The sequence below is a fragment of the Lissotriton helveticus genome, chromosome 1_1 (assembly GCF_964261635.1).
Source record: "Lissotriton helveticus chromosome 1_1, aLisHel1.1, whole genome shotgun sequence".
In the NCBI taxonomy this organism is placed as follows: Eukaryota; Metazoa; Chordata; class Amphibia; order Caudata; family Salamandridae; genus Lissotriton; species Lissotriton helveticus.
This window is the reverse complement of record NC_136057.1, coordinates 1,695,048,168-1,695,066,205: the sequence shown is the minus strand read 5'-3', so window position 1 is coordinate 1,695,066,205 and position 18,038 is coordinate 1,695,048,168. Positions and strand designations below refer to the sequence as shown.

General features: G+C 44.3%; 1 protein-coding gene across 3 annotated transcripts in view; it reads left to right on the top strand.

Moving 5' to 3' along the window:
• Positions 1 to 18,038, top strand: part of ARHGAP9 (Rho GTPase activating protein 9) — a 744,735-nt gene that overhangs the window by 459,825 nt on the left and 266,872 nt on the right. For all 3 annotated transcript variants that reach the window (XM_078688987.1, XM_078688988.1, XM_078688989.1), the window contains one exon: positions 12,313 to 12,442. In XM_078688987.1, the coding sequence (XP_078545113.1) occupies positions 12,313 to 12,442 (130 nt within the window). The remainder of the gene's footprint in view (positions 1 to 12,312; positions 12,443 to 18,038) is intronic.

Genomic DNA, 18,038 nt, shown 5'->3' with positions numbered 1-18,038 from the left:
AGATGCAGCAGGTAAAAGGGTGGCTGCACAGTCTGCCATCCATTGGCAAATTGCAAACTCCATTGGACTCCTATCATGCTACTACAGGGCTCTTTGGGAGAAAATGGAGGACATCCTCCAACATCTCCCTGAAGAATACAAGAAAAGGGCTTATCAAATTACTTCTGAGGGAAAACTTATATCAAACGCATCCGTACGTTGTGCCATCGATGCAGCCGACACCACAGCTAGGGGCATACATTACAGTCTGTTCCTCTGGAGACATGGCTGGCTCTGTTTCAGGCTTCAAGCCTGAGGTTCAACAAAGCTGCTAGCTCTTCCCTTTGATGGAGAACAACTTTTTGGGCCTCAAGTGGACTCCCTTCTAGAAAAGGATAACAAAACGGCTAAGGCCATGGGAGCATTACAAATCCTTCCCTAATGTACCTCCTTTCGATGTTCATTATATTGGGCAGGGTCCAAAACTACCTCTCGTAGGAAAGTGACTATTTTTGACTTGGTCACACCCACTTTTTCTCACTGGTATTGTTGCTTTTGATTGGAAGTGCACAAGGTCCCTGCTAACCGGCCCCAATGCCAGTACTCCTTCCCTAAAACAATACAAATGTTTATTGTATCCCAATTTGCTAGGACATTTTCCCCTCTGTAAGACCCCAGTAAAATGTACCCTTGTATCGAGGACAAGGGTACTAAAGAGGGTCCCTAAGAGTTGCAAAATGTATTATGCCTCCCAAAAGGACCAATACACAAATTGCATGCAGACTGGCATTGTAGGATACGTGAAATGGTGCACGCCATTCTGAAAATACGACATTGCAAGCTCCCTGTGTGCAATGCCAAAGTACAGTACATGCACTATATGTAAGTTACCCCTACAGTAGGCCTTTAGAGCCCTAAGGCAGGTTTCATTATAGTACATGTAAGGGCATATCTGCATGAGCAGATATGCCCCGGTGATGCCTGGTTCCATTGCTAGTCATTGCAAGGGATCAGGAGGCTATTTTAAAGTTATTTACTGAGCACTGGTCATTAGGAGTTACCCAGCTGCACAATGGCTTCCCTGAAAATATTGGTGCTTGTTATCAAATACCTTGTCTTAATAAATCCATACTGATGCCAGTATCATATTTATGAAGATATGCACCCAGGGGGCACCTTAGAGTTGGGCCTTATAACCGTACTAGTCTGTTGGCTGACTAACATCTTCCAGCTTGCAACCACAAACAAGCTACTTAACAGTTGCAAAGACTTGACTCGTCTAGGAGCTGTGCATCCTCCCCAGCACTTGAAGGGCTGCCTGCTACTTCAACAGTCAGCTCTTATCTCCCTTGGGGTGAAGATACCATCTCCCTGCATCTGCAGGCAGTGACCTCATCTGCCCAATTTACTGTGTTGTTGGCCATCGGGCCCACCAAGGAAGCAATACTTCATGAGGGTGTTTTTTGGCTCTATGTTGTCAGCCCCTCCTCTCTGCCGAGTTTCAAAACCCTAGACCCTCCAGGACCCCCCCTGCACCAATTTCCTGAGTAGCAGGGCATTTGCAGTACCAAGGCGTGTTCTTTGTCCAGCCTGGACCCCACCATCTTAAAAGCCTTCCAGCATGTCTGGGGACTTCAGGACTTATAAGATCCATGACCAGAGTGGCCCTGCTATCTTGTTTTTCACTCCTATGCAGATCTACTGACAACCGTGAGAGCCCCAAATGCAAGTGGCCAGCCAGTCAAGCACCACTGCACTCAGGACCCCCAGTTCATGACTTCTGACTGCATCCCCTTGGCCTATGGGTCCCCACGACCTGAACGTCCCTCTGGGTTCAGCCTGGCTTGTCCCCAAGTACCCCATTGCAGCCTCTTGTTCCAGGTCCCCTAGACTTTACCTGGGTAGCGCTCGAGGCTACCAACCCGATCAGCACCTCTGCACTCAAATGCACCAGGGTAGGTAAAAGGAAACTACTGGTGTTACATTGGACTTTGGTCCCCTAGCACCTTAAGTCCAAAAGGGCACCTCTGAACTCCGACTGCAAGTACAGTTTTGCAACATGTGTTTTTTCTCCCATTGATTAGCAGTGTAGAGTTCAAGGCACATGCCTCAAAACAGTTATTCGAGCACTTAAGTTATTTTTAAGATCTTGTTGTTTAAATTCTTATAAAACTCGAATTAATTTTTATAAATTGGTCTTGTATTTCTTATTGAGTGTGTGAACTATTTATTGACTGTGTGTGTTCAACAAATGCTTAACACTCTCCTCTGATAAGCTTAAGCTGCTCACCCACACTACCGCAAACAGAGCACATGGAATTATTAAAGTAATCCCTGTAAACCAAATAAGGGTCGTCTGGACTTTTTGCCTTGTGTACCCTTACATTGGCATCACTACATAAAAAGCCAGCGCCCTATACCTCCCCCGACCTCCATGTCCTATCACAAACCACATGCCCAAACATTCTCCCCAAGGGAATATTATTACAGTTGGTCCTCAAGAGGAAACAATTCTACAGGCAGAGACAAGGGCGGTTTCACCAAACCTTCCACCTCTACCACCAAACTTTGACTTACCAAACATTCCCTCAATCACACAACACCTGTCGGGTCGATTACAAAGGTTCTTTCCCACTTGGCGGAATATTGCCTCCTACCAATGGGTGCTGTATATTATCCAACATGGTTATTGCCTTGAGCTCACTTCCACACCTCCAAAAATTCGATCGTTCAACCGCAGACTCTCAACAGACCATCAATAGTTGCTCAGAGATGAAGTTCAGACACTACTAAAAAATGTTTTTAAAAGGGCCATAGAAACTGTACCATTACACCAGCAAGGCACAGGGGTCTAGTCACTTTACTTCCCTTTTCCCAAAAAGGATAGGGCCTTAAGGGTGTTTTCACATAGTCACTCTTCAAGATGTCATCCCACTACTACAACAAGGCGACTTCATGGCTGCACTTGACCTGAAGGACACCTACTTCCACATTTGAATTCACTCGCCCATCGCCAATACCTCAGGTTTGTACTAAACGGGCAACACTTCCAATTCAGAATGCTCCCATTTGGGGTCACTACAGCCCCCAGGGTTTTCATCAAATGGCTTGCAGCAGTAGCTGTTCATCTATGCAGGCAAAACGTACGCTTTCCCATTTTTGGACTACTGGTTCATCAAAAGCACAACTCATCAAAAGTGTTTTCAACAGACACAAGCGGCCATAAATCTACTTCATCAACTAGGTATCACCATCAATGCAGCCAAATCCCACCTCCAACTCCATCAAATAAAACCTTAGTTGAGAGCCATTCAACAGTCAGCTCTTATCTCCCTTGGGGTGAAGATACCATCTCCCTGCATCTGCAGGCAGTGACCTCGTCTGCCCAATTTACTGTGTTGTTGGCCATCGGGCCCACCAAGGAAGCAATACTTCATGAGGGTGTTTTTTGGCTCTATGTTGTCAGCCCCTCCTCTCTGCCGAGTTTCAAAACACTAGACCCTCAAAACACTATCCTCAGCAGGGGATAGCTTACTCAAATGCTGCCCACATTCAATCATTCCGGGCACTCTTTCTCCAGTTTCAGTCTCATCAGCGGATAACATTGAGAACGGTTATGCATCTCCAAGGGACCATGGCTTCATGCGTAGCAATAGGGCCTAATGCCAATCTAAATATGCGTCCGTTGCAGGAGTGCTTAGTGCATTAATGAACTCAAGCGGAGGGTCAATTGTAAAATCTAGTGTTGGTGAGCCGCCAGGGCTGTTACTCTCTACAGTGGTGGAATACCAATAATCTCCTGACTATCCAGGGATATTGGACAATCAGTCAAACACACTCCATATCAATGACCTGGAGTTGCTAGCTGTTCATCTAGAGCTCAAAGCCTTACTTTCCCACCTAATTGGCAAAGTAGTCCTCATCAAAACAGACAACTTGACTGTCATGCATTATCTGCCAAAACAGAGGGGCACCAGGTCTTTTTAGCTCCCTCATTTAGCCCAGAACTTCACTTCTGAAGATGGCCTTTCCGGTACAACATTCACCTATTAGCTGAGTGCATCCCAGGAGTGGGCAATGACTTTGCAGATCTCCTCAGCAGGGGGCACCAACAAGTCCATGAATGGGAACTCAGCGTGCAAGTCCTACTTCCATTCTTCCAGAGTTGGGGGTTACCCACACATAGACCTTTCGCCACAACAGAAAATGCCAAATGCCCAAGCTTTCCCTCCAGGTTCCCACACCCACAGTCCAAGAGCAACGCAGTATGGATGATTTGGTCCAGGATATTTGCTTATGCTTTTGCACCGTTCCCACTCATTCCATTTGTGGTTCACAAACTTCGGCAGACATCTCTCATCTTTATCCTAGTGGCTCCAACATGGGCAAGACAATCATGGTTCATCACACTCCAAGACCTATCAGTAGTTCCCCACCAGGTACTCCCCAACAGGCAGGACTTTCACACTCAGAAACATGGAGAAGTCAGACACCCAGACCCCAGGTCCCTCCACCTTGCAATCTGGCTCCTGAAGTCACAGAGTTTGTTTATTTAAATCTACCTCACCCCTTTATGGCCATTCTTGAGGAAGCAAGAAGGTCCACTAGTAATGCCTGCTATGTGGCGAAGTAGAAAAGAATTGTTCACTATTGCCATTAAAAACACATTACTCCTCTAGGAGCAAAAGTGCAATAAATGGTCTGTTATATATTTCATTTACATGCCTCTGGGTTAGTTTTTACATCCATAAGGCTGCACTTAGCAGCCGTAGCCACATATCTCCTAAACAGACAACATACTTCTCTATTCAGGATTCCTTTAATTAAAGCTTGCTTAGAGGGTCTCAAAAGAGTCCTTCCTCCTAGGGTACCACCAGCCCCCACTTGAAATCATCATCATTGGCAGCTTTTTATTTTGATCCCAGTGGATCATAAACGTGTAAACAAACAAACATCACAATTAATAATACATAAAAATACAATTTTGCATAAAATAACAAATAACCATATGAATTAAAAACCATATAAAAAGATACACCACTAAAGCTAAAAAGTAACTACATTTCAAGTAGTGCTTCCATCTATGGGATATAAAATGTCACAACACATCACTTCACACATTATAAATATTCTTGTAGGGAAACCATGGCAGGCTGCATAAGCTTTGCTTGCTTGATCCAGAAAGCCTTGAGGAACATGGCTACACAAAAAACTATTATCTGGCTAGTGTCTCTCCGCAGTATTCTGAATGATTCACTAAGCACCTTACACCCCAAAAATACATGAATAGGCGTTTCAGGACACGCCTCACAACCTGGGCACATTTCACCACTTTGTCTCTTTTACTGTTGCCATTAGTTGATAAATGACTGTATGGGTAGGGTACCAAACCTAAATTGCAGATAAAGTTTCCTAGCCAGTGGAGGGACAATTTCATCAATAGTGCCTTCATAGACAGCCAACGGCTTCTGGTCAATAAAGGACACAGATAAAGAGCCCTTGCCCATCCTATCACTGTTACCTGCCACATTGTCGCCCAAAAATCCCTTTATATTGGCCATGCCAATCAAGCACATGTTTTTAGGAGTCATCCAATATTCTTCCACTTACAATCTATAAAGTAGATCTTTTATTGCACGGAGCCATGACATTTTCAGTCAAACTGGGGGACCAAGAGATCTTTAATACCCTCACTGTAATACTCGAGGACAGGATCTGTCAATAGTCTAAACCAGAAGGTAAGCAGTCTACATCCTATCTTGTCTGCAATTTTCTTTTGGCCCAAGTCGAAATATAATGCGGTCAATGGTGTACTTACAGGCAAGTTCAATAAAGTTCTTCAAAACCTGTGCTCCACTAAGGATAGGCCCTCAATATGGAAGTCACCCCACAGCTCAGCGCCGTAGAGGACCCCACCCAAGGCCTTCACATTATACATTTCCAATGCTGGAGCCACCCTTTTTTTGATATTGTTTTCCTGTAAATTTTTCCTGTGTGTGCTGTCTGTTCAATCAAAGATAGTTAGGCTTTTTCCAACTATGGTGCCCAACTTAGGTTCTTGGTCAATCTAATCCCCAAGTACTCGAAACTTGGTACCACATCTAAAATTGTGTCACCCTAGTTGAAATCTTAATATTGTGTTAACAAAGCTGATGGGTCCTCCATTTGAGCCAAAGGTGGTATTTCACTTCCAACTAAATCAATCTTTCAAGTTGCCAGTATTTGTTCCACAACCTGACTCAGTTGCCGAAAGGAGTTACACACATTGGATGTAAAAAGGCTCTCATGTACTATATCGATAGAACCAAATCATCACACAACAGCTGTTTATTGCATTTTCAAAACTACACAAAGGGAGGGCCATTTCTTTTTTTTTTATTTTGTTATAACAATTTTATTGAATTAAAGCAGTGCAGAGTCACCAATACAGTAATACAATGGTAGTCAAGGATCACAAATACAGATATTGTTGCTAGCGTATAATGTGTGTCATCTAGCCCGGGGGTCTACGAGCCAGGTTCTGTTCATTGCCATATCATCTGTCGGGGAACTACAGATTTCTCCTCTATGGGTGTTCCATCCTCCCCACTTCTTGTCCCATTTCTTAGGGCAGCCTCTAAGTTTATAGACCTCTTTCTCTGCAATCATGTATCTGTCCATTTCCGCCACCCACCCGATTGTTAATGGTCTTATACTGGCTCCTCAATGCATCGCTATTGTCTGTTTCACCAGCAGGTAACCCAATGCCACCCATTGCTGCTCTATATCTGTTTCGTCCGTGGCCCCCCAAATGTTCAAGAGCCCCGCTCGGGGTGACAGTGAAATATGTTTACCCGGTGTATCTGTCATCTTTATGGTTGTCCCATACCACAGTGGCCGAATATGTGGACAATCCCAAAGGATGTGGTAAAAAGTGCCTGTCTGGCCACAGCCCCTCAGACATAGATCATCAGGACGTCTACCCATCTTGGCCAGGAGGATTCCAGACATGTAGGATCTATGTATGTAATATTTTTAGTTGTATCAGGTGAAAGCGGTGGTTTATTGCCGTCTCCCTGGGAGACATCAATGCAGTTTGCCAGTCCTCATCTTCCAACTGTCCTGTGTTGGATTGCCAATGTTCTCGTAGGGCTTGAAAAGAGTCAGGCAGATTGTTGCACACTTTACGATATGTGCAGGATACGGCCTTCGTCAGGAGTGGTTCATAGAGCAGTCTGTCCTCCAGGGGAGATGAGTCAGGAAGGGAAGAAAGGTCAGGGACTTGTGTGAGAATAGCATGACTGATCTTTAAATAGCGGAAGATCTTACCCTGTGCGAGAGCATATTTCTGTTGTAGGTCTAAAAAGGTGAGAAGTTTCCCCTTTGCTGACTAGATCCCCCAATGTAGTTATGCCAATTGTGTCCCATTTGTCAAACCCCACTTGGAAGCAAAGAGAGCCTAGCCTCTGCGAGGACCACAGCGGTGTGGCTTTTGTGAATTTGTTGGCCCACCCCAGACGGTTATTAGCTCTGTGCCATATGGCTACCGTCTGTGCCATTGGTCCTAGGTAGCGTTTTTTCTGGGTCTTACTGTAGAGTGCGCCCAGATACCCCTCCCGACCCGTCTGATAGTGCTCAAGGTGGAAGGCCGGGTTGGTAGGGGGATCCATAAAGCCATTGGTTTGTGCCTACTAGCTGTGATGCCCAGTAGTAAAGACGTAGATCTGGAAGGGTAATGCCCCCATCATACCACCCCTTTCTGAGCTTTTGAAGAGCAATACGAGGTGCCTTCCCATCCCAGAGTAAGAAGCAAAGTTTCCCCTCTAGGGTGTTAAAATAGGAGTCCGCAATTGGGAAGGGGCAGTTTTGGAGGGCATACAGGAATCTAGGGAGCACTAGCATTGTAAATAAGGCCGCTCTGCCTAGGAGGGACAGGGGCAGCGACCTCCAGTGCGTAACATCATCTTGTAGTCTTTTAAGAGGGCCCAAAAGATTGTGTTCATAGAACAATTTAGGATCTGGTGTGATAAAGATGCCGAGGTATTTAAAGCCTTCCGAGGCCAGGTTGATGGTATAGCCACGGGGCAGGGGGGGGGTGGGGGGCCATGTAACCCATATAAGACCTGGGCCATTTCTAAATCAGGCATTTCACGCTGGATAGTCAGATGCATCCAAACTTGTTATGCTAAAGCTAAAAGAACTCTACCTCTCCCTCCAAAAACTTGTTCTACTCGCAAAAAAATGCCTCAATGGCCTCTAAGGAAACATACCTGTGGTTGACATATGTAAGGCAGCTACATGATTTATACCGCATACATTCACAAAACATTATTGTGTAGGTGTCATGGCCCGTCAAGAAGCTAATTTAGGTCAAGCAGTTCTACGTACATTATTTCAAACAACTGCAGCCCCCACAGATTAGCCACCACTTATGGAGGAGAACTGCTTTTACAGTCTATGCTAATCATGTGTATCTACAGGCACACATGCCTCAAATGGAAAATGTTACTTACCCAGTAAGCATCTGTTCGTGGCATGTAGTGTTGTTGATACACATACACTAAATCTCCTCCCTGGAAACCTCTGTTGGTTGCAGTTCACTAGTTATTACTTTCACATGGTCATCTCACCAGGATGCATAATCCTTCCCACTCCATCCTCGCCCGCTGTACGGAAAACAGTCTAATAGTGGAGTCAAGGACAATGCACATTCAAGCAAGAGGAGGAGTCACGCTATCTCATGACTTGAAAGACTTTCTTCAAAGAAAAACAACTTGCACACATCTGAGTCCAACACTAGATGGCGGGATTATGCCAAGCATGTGAACCTACAGCACTGCATGCCACAAACAGATGCTTACTGGTTAAGTAACATTTTCCTTCTGAGGGACCTGGAAATACTGGTAATCATGCATTTTTTCCAGAGCAACGGACAACTTTAGTAGCCAGTACCTGTAAAATCGGGTACAAATGTACTGCATCCTGTTTACCGTCTAACTCGTAATCAGACCTTACTATAGAATCTAATCACTCAAATTAATAAATGCCCTCTCTTCAATTCGGGCAACAATAATAGCTGAGCGCTTTTTTGTGGTATGTCTCTGCTGATGTCTCTAATCTTCCCATAATATTAAGCCAATGCATGTTGTCTGCAAAAGCTTAGGCATTCTCCTGTGTACCTATTATTGTCTGTTTTTTTAAATCTTTTGAGGGGAATTTGCCCAGTTCTAGGCAATAAAAGATGTCAGTGTGTTGTTCATATATCCATAACAATTGTTCTTAATCAACAGTATCTTCTACAGATTCTCATGAAAGATTCCCTTAATCAATTTCATTGAATTGGTTGAACATTACTACATCATACCCAGATGCCAAATAAACCTAGATGGCACCCCAAATGTGTGAGTTTACATTACTGTGTGATGGGGTTGTGGGGTATGCGGGAGGACGTGTTTTTAGGTTTCACCTATGCAGCGCACATGCGCTGCATAGGAGACCTTTAGCCGTCGTTCAGCTCTTTTTCGGAGCACATACTCGTGCTTGTGGTGGCATCCACCTTGCTGGAGCGAGCAGGAACGCCCCACGAGTATGTGCTTTGGAAAAAAGCAGTTTTTGCGCGCACACACGCAGCACTCCCGGGCTCTCGCTCTCTGTCTCTCTCCTCTCTCTCCTCTCGCTTTCGCTCTCTCTTTCTCTCTGTCTCTCCCGCTCTCCCTTAAACCAGTGTTTGAGAATGTGGGCATCTCTTCCTGCTTTTTTTGTTAATTTCCCTCAGAGTCTTTGTGCTTAGTGACAGGATCAGGCTTTTATTTTCAACTTATAAATATTCCTTTCTCCATCGAGGCCATTGATGGCTTGCCCATGCCATTTGTGCAAATGTAAGGGATAAAGATGTTTACAAATGGTGCATACAGTTAATAAATGATTTTTCAAGAGCAGAGGGGTTGTTTTTCCGTTTTTTCAGCATACATACATTATGCATAAAAAAATATGCTTTAAAATGTAGTTGGTTTCCACAACAACAATTTATCAGAGTTCCCACCTTCAATTTTATACTGCTTTATGTACCGCAAATGAAAAATATGTGGCCGACTTTAGAACTGGGGATCCACGTTCCGGCGTCGTCTCAACATCCTGTGATGATTCTGGGAAAATAACTTAATATCCCTCCCTGTGTCTTGAAAAACGAATCTGACTTTGTGTAATGTAACTGGTGCTCTTGTACAGCACTACAATGCCCCTAGGCTGAGTTCGCACTGTATATACAACTGAAAAAAAGAAAATTATGAGGTACGGCTTAGGTTTATTAGGTACGCAATGTACTGCCCTTATGTTAGTCGGGCTCGCTCCCTTGTTAGGTAAAAGTCATCCCCAACTTTTACGCCCCCCACTTTGAAATGTCACCAGCCGCCACTGCCTTCAAACTACAGGCACTACGCACTTCTTCTTTAAGATGAACGTTTGAAGGTTTGGTTTAAAGGGAAGAAGCAGTTTTTTTCTCAGTTTGAGAAACTTCTTTTTTGAGAAAACGATTTAGGCACAATATATGCCCGAATGTATGACCTTTGCATAACATATAACATCCTTAAAGGAATTCATAAGATGCTTCTGTGAACGTGCATACTCCGTGTTTTAGTTTCCATGTGTGTTATTGCCTGGTGTTTTTGGAACAGAGTAAGGGATTTGTAATTGTATTTATATATCGCTTACTACCCCTGACATTCACACCCCTGGAAGAAACATAAGGATGATAGGAAAATTGAAGACGATTTACAGTTTAAGAACGATAGCCTGTTCCTGTCAGTTTTAGCAGCACTTGCTCTACATTCTTGCAGAGGGCCCGTGCAGCCTCTTCAGAAGACGAACAGTTGTGCGTTTACACTTGAATCACTTCAATTATAAATGGACCATTCTTAATATTGAAGCCGCATGACAAAGCCATGGTGCACCGTTTATAAAACCGCAATCCCTGGCGTTTCCAATAAAAAATGTATTACCTTTTTTGTCATTTTCATTAAGTAGTTCATAGTTCGACGTCCCAGTTGCAGTGTAGTGCATAGAAAAATTAACCAAATTTTTAATATTTTGTTTTTAATTTCTAAAGTTTTCATTGAGGAGAAACTAAGCTCTAAAGTTGCTGTGAATACAGCATCCGGCCCTCGTGCTTGCCACCCATTATGCTACAATTCATCTTCTCCTCATAACTTTATTGCTCCTGAAACATGGGTGGATCATTTTGAATTCCTATACTCTGGTACAGATGAGTCGGATCCTCGTATTCACTTTTCAATCCGACAGATATTGCATTTAGGCAAGCAGGTGTGCTAGCAACTTTAGATGCAGTCCCAAGTAGAAGAGCCCAGGCCCAGACAGTATCCTGCAGATCTATTTCTGCAGGACAGGGATAACAGAGCATGATACATTTTAATCCTTGCAAACGCCATAGCTAACGGCATCTCCGTATCGGAATCCTTGGGGAGAAGCAGAACTGATTCCCATACATAACAAGCATTGGCATAGCCAATAGGTCTCGCCTTTGGGACCTTATAAGTGTTGAGCCATGCAACACAACAGTTGATGTAGTTGCACCCAAGGATATTGTGCTGGATAACTAAACACTTATAAGGTCCCAAAGGCGAGACCTATTGGCTACGCCAATGCTTGTTCAGTCTGTCACAAACTCTAAAGTTAAACAAAGTCCGGGCCATTTGGATTGGGCTTTGCTTAGTACCAGTCTCTGGCTGAAAAGCCGTTATTAGTCAATTAAGGGTCCAAGTTATGGGGAAAGCGTGCCTTAGGACCCAATGTAGCTCAAGAGTCTCATTTACTCGCTCACATTCTCTGCCCTGGGGAGGATGAAAAACCCATAAGAGATTTTATAAAACTTTAGAGCCTCCGCAAATGAGCAGGATATTTACTCTCAGTAGTTTGATGATGTGACCTTCTTTTCTCTGTGTGATGTCAGTTCTTTACCGGATGAAGGGTGCCAACATTGTGTGATGCACTGTGCCACGTTTTGTGTTGATAGGCCTGATAGACAAAACATGTGTTGGTTTTTTGAGCATTTGAGTTTTGTTTCCAATGGCACTCATACACTAACCATGATTGGTCTATTAAAACCACTGTTGCAAGTAAGTAGCTTTTTTCTTTGATGGCAACTTGGAATTGCCCCTAGCAGAACTAATGTGTCGCGAATCACTCTGGGCTTATGTTTTTAGTTAATAGTTTTGATGATAATGGTGTTTGCAATGGTATCACCGTTGGACCGTTAGCTAAGAGGGAGGAGGTTTACTAGAAATTGCATGCATTGGAGTCTGCTAGGAAAATAATACAAACAGTGTTGTATTCTTACAGGAAGATGAGAACCCAATGGATCCGCTATCATTATACTCGCTCAGGAGAACGAACAGCTTTGATTTGTTAGATGGCAGCGGGGATGAAGAAGATATTCCTCCGAAGCCAAAGGATGGTTTAAGGCTTTCACGTAAGTAGTGCAAGCCAAGCATGCATTCATGTTAAAGTTCACTATTTTAATGTTAGGTTATTAGGTTTTTAGGTCGCAGCCTGCCAGACAGAGCAGCTATGTGGTATGCGAAAGATATCTTGGGGAGTTTCAGAAAGTTGACCTGGGAATGCATTCTGCCCATTGCTTACCATTGGCTTTGCGGGTTGTAACTCCCGTGTTCTGGCTTTCCATTTGCAGGCTTTATTTGCTTTATGCTATACTGCTCGAGTTCGTACCTCCCCATGCCAAAGCCGTGTTTACAGTGTTCTTTCACAAACTAATTTTCTTTAATAAACAGGCATGTATATCTTGTTCTTGTCTCGTCACATGTGCTGGGCATTAAAAAACCGAAGGCCAAATGTCAAGCTGTGTGTTCGAGGGAACCTGGTGTTTATTTTGCTTTTGTCTGACTTCAAAATTAAAGCGTTTACAGGAAAGAGGAAGGCAGCATACTTTCTCCATGGAGCTTGCTTGTGCCCTTTTTTACATTTTATTTTAGACATCGCTATCGCTAAAGATATCTTATTCTTCAGCTGCACAAAGCATTTGCGGTGCATGAAGTCTACTATTGGCATTGTCAGGGTGGGTGGAAGCATGAACGTTTCTGAAATTATGTTTGAAAACTATTACTTAAAAAATACGTGACGGATTTAGTCTGATGTGCAAGTTACTTGCTTTTTTTCACGTCAATTAACTTATAATTAAATGCTTGCCCTTTTTCAATGGGGGGCTGCATACAAAGTTCAGGAGGGCATTTGCGGTCCACGCTGATTTAGTCTGATGTACTAGTACTACTAGTAGTACTAAGATTAAACAGTTCTGCATGAAAATAAAATACATTTTTGGAATTGTTTTTTCATATTTAACACATTTTTTGCAAAATGTCTCTATTTTGGTAAGTCCATTTAATTTGTGAAACAGCCTTTTTAGAAGCAAAGTACAAAACCGCATTTCAGTTTAAGTGTCAGCCTAACATATGGCGATCTTGGGCAATTTACACTGTTTATGGGCCATTAACTGTCAAGAACAGGATAAAATATTTTCAAAGGGAAGAGCCAGCCACATTGTAACACAATTTAGAAAAGCTTGATTTTCAATTTGGTGGGTAAAACATATGCTTTATTTATTACATCTGTGGCAACTCGTTTTGGAGAGTTGGAGGAGTTTATAGGCACTTCTTATAAATGCGTTAATGTTTAACTGCGACGGTGCCTTTTTCAGAACACATATATTACTGGATTTTACAATAAAAAAGTGTAATGTAATATAAAGTTTATTGTTTAGTTAATTAAAACCTAAACATTTTTTTACTGTTTATGACAAAAAAGTATTAAAATCAATTCATCAATCCAAAGTATCACCAATAAATATTACACAAGTTTAAAATCTTGTGTTGGCAGTAGATCGTCTAAAAATTCTGTGACATGGTGCCAGAACCTATAATCCACTGTTAAGTTTGTGGTGGACAGGAGTAAACCGGCAATTAACAGGTAGCAAAGGTTAGTTGCTTCTTTTCCGGCAAAAAAATCATTATAGTTAATAAAGGTTTCTACGTCCGGGCTGGTCATGTCCATTTGCTGCCTGCTTAGGGTGTCGTCCTCTGGATGGTTGTTCATACAGTTCAGTTACTGCTGGCTTTAGACCTTCTATGGATGGACCCTCTTGTTGACTCATTGACTTCATTGCCTGATCGTGTATGCGGAGGAATTCAACCAATTTGCAGTTCATCTGTCATAAGTGCAATTACCTTTGCTGACAATGATTTGAATGGTTCAGTAGGTGCAGTGGCCCAGGAGCTAAAAGGTCTAGGAAACCCAATGAGCACTGATTATTGCTATATTTTACTATGAAACAAGAAGTCACAAGTGCTTTTACCTTTCAGGCACTAGGGTCATGATTTGAATGGTGCAGCAGGTGCAGTGGCACAGGGGTCAAAATGTCTATGAAACCCACTAAATACCTATTAATGCTATATTTTACTACTACCCCCAACTCAAAACCAGCTCTGGCCGGTATCTCCCCACTCCCTTTCCTTATTGCTATATTTTACTACTAAACAAGCAGTCACAAGTGCAGTTACCCTGTAGGCACTAGGGTCATGATTTGAATGGTGAAGCAGGTAAATGATAAAAATAATAAAACTCTGACCAGGGAAGGCCTCTAAGGGCTGCAGCAACTATTGTGCCACCCTTAGAGGCCCTGTACCTAAATATCCACACACTGCTATTGGAGGCTGCATGTTTTGGTGCAGAGAAAAGTGAAGACTCGACATGGCACACATTCCTGTGTGCCGTGCCTGCAACCCGCTGCCTGAGGCCTAGGTACGTCACTCCTCTAGTTGGGTGCATTAACCCTAAGATGAAGGTACAGTGGCATGAGCCCTGTACCAGTACAGTGTCTAAGCCCATTCTTTTTTTTTATATTTCTTTTTAATAATGAAAAACAAACAAAAATCAGCACAGATGCACAAGGCATACTTACACATTATACTTAGGAGAAGTTTGAACAATTACATTTGGTAAGTTAGAATTGCAATCAAGTATATTTCTAGGGCACGGTTTTAACGAATCAAGGTGTGGCCTGGTCATCTAGGTCAATGCTACGAGGCGAAGTATAAGTCTCCCCACAGTATGTGTTCCAGCCCCTCAAATTAACGGCCACTTCTTCGGGCACCCCCTTGCAACATAGACAGTCTTTTCCCTGAACATGCACCAGTTCATGTTTTTCTACCAGTTGTGAGGGTAGGGGGCTGGGTGGCACCCCATTGTTGAGCTATATTTCTTTTCGCCACCATTAGCCCCAATGTCACCCAGGTCCTGCCCATCCTCACATCCGTAGGTTCCCACACGTTCAATAAACATCTCTTCGCCTCACGGCATATGTCTAGCCTCATTACTTTGCTCATAACTGTGTAGATTTGACGCCCGTATCTCTGAATTAGATGACACTCCCATATTATATGCATGAATGTTCCTTCAGATCCTCACTGACGTCTGCATTCACTCCCCCTCATCCCTCCCCATTCGGACCAGACAGGGCCCAGTGACATACACTTTGTGGAGAATTTTAAGTTGGACAAGTCTCAACCTGGCCGATATAGCCACTTCCTACGGGGAGGATGAGGCCTCCTGCCACTCCTCATCATCTAGCTCGAAACCGTCCCTCTCCCAATTTGCGCTGAGTCCCTGTAGGGGTTCAGCTAGGTTATTGATTAGCTTTTTATAGGTGAGGGATATCGTTTTAACTGGCAGGTAGCTGTCAAGCAGTCTGTCCTGGAGAGGAGTATAATCTGGGAGTGAGGAGCCTAAGGGTATGTGCCTCTGCAATGCATGGCGGATCTGGAGATATCGAAAATGTTCTGTGTTTGCTAGCTCATATTTCTGTTATAAATAAGAAAAGGACACCACCTCCCCCTTAACCCAAAAATCCCTAATGGTTGAGATCCCGATAAGGTCCCACTTGTCGAATCCCTTTGGCTGCCAAAGATCACCTAGGATTTCGGAGTCCCAGAGCGGCGTGCCGTCAGTTTCCGTTCCCAACCCAGACTCTTGGTGGTGGTGTGCCAGACCTGCACTGAATGCTTCGTCGGCCCATTCAGGGCGAAACGCTTTGGTCTGGAGTACAGGGCTCTGTAGTAATTTCCCCCCGGGAGCAGCCATCGGTCCATTGCATAGCCCGGGTCATATAGTCTTCGGTATGTACAGTGATTGATAGCCGTGAGATGTGCCGCCCAATAGTATTTTCTGAGGTCGGGGAGACTGATACCACCATCGTACCAGCTAAGGGTAAGTTTGTGGAGTGCTATCCTAGGCTTCCCATCCCTTAACAGATCCCTCTGCATGCCCTTGATTTCTTTGAAGTAGCTGGCAGGTATCGGATCTGGGAAATTCTGTAGTACATACTGAAAGCGAGGCAGAGACATCATCTTGAAGAGTGCTGCTCGTCCCAATAGTGTGAGAGGAAGCGCCCTCCACGCTGCAGCATCTTGTTTCAATCATTGTAGGGGCGGAATTAAGTTACGATCATACTGGAGCTGGGGGTCAGACATCACGTATATACCTAGATATTTAAAGCATTCCGTGGTGACTTGGAGTTGGCAGCCTCTTGAGATAGCGGGCGGTCCCCATTCAGTACTTATAGAAGGGATTTGCTCCAATAAATGGAGTTGCCAGAGAAGCTCCAGAAAATTGTGAATATATCCAATATCACAATCTACGACTTCTTGGGGGCGGCTAGAAACAATAGGATATCGTCCGCATGACGGAGCCCACCTCAATCCATTTATGACCGGATCTCTCTGGCTTTATGCTGCCAGAGGTTCAAGCCTAGGGCAAAAAGAAGAGAGGAAAGGGGACACCCCTGTCTAGTGCCACGCCCCAACTCAAAGAGCGTAGATTTTCTATTGTTCACCACGACCTGTGCCAAGGGTTTGGTATAGAGAAGCCTGATCCACCGGGTAAATCCCGTCCCGAATCCCATCTTCATCAGTACTGCGAACAGGTAGGGCCATTCTATGGTGTTGAATGCCATTGTGGCATCTAGCGAGGCCTCGATTGCTGGTTCTCGTAAAGTGTCTAACCTCCCCATTACTCCATGCAACCTCCGGAGGTTCAAGGCTGTGTTCCGGTGGGGCATGAAGCCCGACTGGTCTGGGTGCACCAGGTCGCCGATCACTTTGACCAGTCGGTTGGCCAGCAGTTTAGCAAAAATTGTGGGCTCTGCGTTCAGGAGGGAAATGGGTTTATATGATGTACATTAAGTTCTGAGCTTGCCCTCTTTGTGGATCGTTACAATCGTGGCAATACGCTGATCTAGCTGCAGCTCCCCGCACTCCCTGCTCTCTGAAAACACAGCCCTCAGTCGAGGGGCCAGTTTATCCGGTGCAAGTTTGTACAGTTAAATTGGTAGGCCGCTAGGGCCTGATGCCTTGCCCACCTGAAGGCACCAAATCGCTGCCGCAATTTCATCATTTGTGAAGTCACTATCCAAGAGTTCTCGCTGCTCAGGCGGTAGGAGGGGGAGGGCAATATCTCTGAGTAGTGATTGGGAATCTTCTTCCGAGTGTTGGGTGTATGTGTCTTATATGCAACAATAATGGGCTGCAAAGGTGTTAGCTTTTGGATCTGTGAGGGACTGAACGTCTTTATTGATTATTTCCGGCACCAGTCTAGATGCCATCTCCTTTTTGTCCAACCACGCCAGGAGTTTCCCGGCTTTATCACCCAGGTCATACACTCTGCTCGCAGATTCCCTCGCAAAAGTTTTGGCCCTCTCTGTGGCTATCACCTTATATTCGTCTCTTTTAAGCTGCGAGGCGTTTGCCTTTTCCGGTGTCACCCCCACCTCCAGTTCCCTTTCTAGGCTGAGGACTGCGCTCTCAACCTCCACCAGGTCTTTCATTCTATCTTTTCGCTTACCCGCAATTAGGGAGAGCGCCTGCCCTTGGATCAATGTTTTAAATGCTTCCCATGTCTGGGAGGAGTGAACCGTGCCCTCATTTTCTTGGAAATAGTGATCTGTCACCGATATTAGGGCCTTGCGTATTGCAGGGTCTCAGAGGTGCCACAGGTTGATA